Source organism: Cyprinodon variegatus, unplaced genomic scaffold, assembly GCF_000732505.1.
Source record: "Cyprinodon variegatus isolate N-32 unplaced genomic scaffold, C_variegatus-1.0 Scaffold406, whole genome shotgun sequence".
NCBI lineage: Eukaryota > Metazoa > Chordata > Actinopteri > Cyprinodontiformes > Cyprinodontidae > Cyprinodon > Cyprinodon variegatus.
This window is the reverse complement of record NW_015150859.1, coordinates 673513-675368: the sequence shown is the minus strand read 5'-3', so window position 1 is coordinate 675368 and position 1856 is coordinate 673513. Positions and strand designations below refer to the sequence as shown.

At 36.4% G+C, this 1856-nt stretch overlaps 1 protein-coding gene across 1 annotated transcript in view; it reads left to right on the top strand.

Moving 5' to 3' along the window:
* LOC107093067 (unconventional myosin-VIIa-like) overlaps positions 1-1856 on the top strand; it is a 105863-nt gene that overhangs the window by 99503 nt on the left and 4504 nt on the right. Inside the window, exons 37-38 of the mRNA XM_015387887.1 lie at positions 1333-1449; positions 1530-1789. Coding sequence (XP_015243373.1) covers positions 1333-1449; positions 1530-1789 — 377 coding nt within the window. The remainder of the gene's footprint in view (positions 1-1332; positions 1450-1529; positions 1790-1856) is intronic.

The window sequence follows — 1856 nt, the reverse complement described above, 5'->3', positions numbered from 1 at the left end:
GTGCCTGTAAATTTAATGGTCCAATTAAGATAATTTTAAAAAACAGGACATTTCCTCACTTTCTAAAAAAAAAAAAAACAGGACGCCCGAGACGGGACGTGAAATACGGATATGTCCCGGAAAATACGGACGTTTGGTCACCCTACTAGGGGAGGTTGGGTGAGGGTTTGGAGTTCTGGTGAGCTGCTTCAGAACCCTGACTTCAAGCCTTTTAATCTAAAAAACTCCATGAATGTCTCCAGTAAAGCACATTCAAATGAAAATTACTCTTAATTAAAAACACTTATTTATTTATTGAACAGTATGTAATAATTTCAAATTTAAGGTACCGTAAATTCCGGACTATAAGCCGCTACTTTTTTCCCACTGTTTGAACACTGCGGCCTAAAATAAAGTGCGGCTAATACGTGTTTTTTTTCATGGCGCTGAAGCTGTTCCATTCAGCTACTGAGGAAGAGGACTTTGAGGGTTTTAGTGCGCAGGAGGAAGAAGAAAGTGATTAATGACTTTTCCTGATCGGCTGCCATGATCTGTGCGTTGTTCAGTTAAAAGTAGCGGTATATGCAGCGTTATTTGCGTGTTACCGACACATACATATATTTCAATCTGTTACAGGTAGTTAAAAAAAAAAAAGCATTCATAATATGTACCGTATTTGTTTGTTTTATCATACGGATTAAATCAAACGTTTAAAAAATGCTTACGTGTAATATCTTTATTTGTAAATATCTCATACAACGTGGGAAACAAAATTAGATACAAAATTGATTTTCTTTCTAAAATTACAGCGTGCGGCTTGTAATCAGGTGCGCTCTATAATCTGGAATTTACGGTAATTTAGAAGTTTGAATTCTGAATGTGACCGGACTTTTCCTTTAAAAAAAATCACTGTGTACTTACAGTTTTAATAAATTAATGATGCATATAAAAATTATTTCATAAGGTATTTATTTTTCTAACTTTAGCGCTTTTCACCCTCCATAGTGATTATCCACGGTGATGTAAAAGAGTAACTGCAAACACGTTTAAGAGATTTTTTCTGCTTAAATGACACGCTTTTTTTATCCTTTCATGAATAAACCAATTGGAAAAGTGCATTTTATACTTTTCTCAGTTTGTCTGATATTGCGATTATGTGAAACTATAAAGTATATGAAACTTAAGGTATAAATAAAGTATTTGTCAATGTTTTTTTAAAGTACTTTAAGTCAGTCAGTAAAAAACAAGGATTAAGAAATACTGACTGAAAGGTCTTAGTTGATTTACAGCATTTTTCTAGTGGACCAGTGATGAATAAAGTTCAGTCATGCTTCGGTTTTTGTTCCCCCTCAGTCGATCATGACGCTGTTCAACAAACAATCAGGGAAAACGGCTGCAGACGCCAAACTCTCCTTCCTGAAAATCATTTACAAGTGGTCGACGTTTGGCTCCGCCTTCTTTGAGGTTAAGGTAAAGATGCTGTGGTTTGATGAAAGCCACAAAACAATATATGTATCCTTGATGTATTTATGAGTTTTGGTTTTCTGCAGCAAACAACAGACCCAAATTACCCAGAAACTCTCCTGATTGCGATCAATAAACACGGAGTCAGCCTGATTGACCCGAAGTCTAAGGTGAGAACTGATCTGACAGCTTTATTCTTAAATTTAAAGAAGTTCTGCTCCTCAGCTCCTTGCTGTCTTCTCTGCTCATTTTCCAGCATTTTATTGTCACAAATACAGAGCAACGAATTTACTCTCTGCATTAAATCCCCATCTCCTTGGGGAGCAGTGGGCTGGTTAAAGGAACAGTACACCCAAAACATGATTAGCCTTCATTTTCTACTCACCCCCATGCTGAACAACACTCTGGAGTAC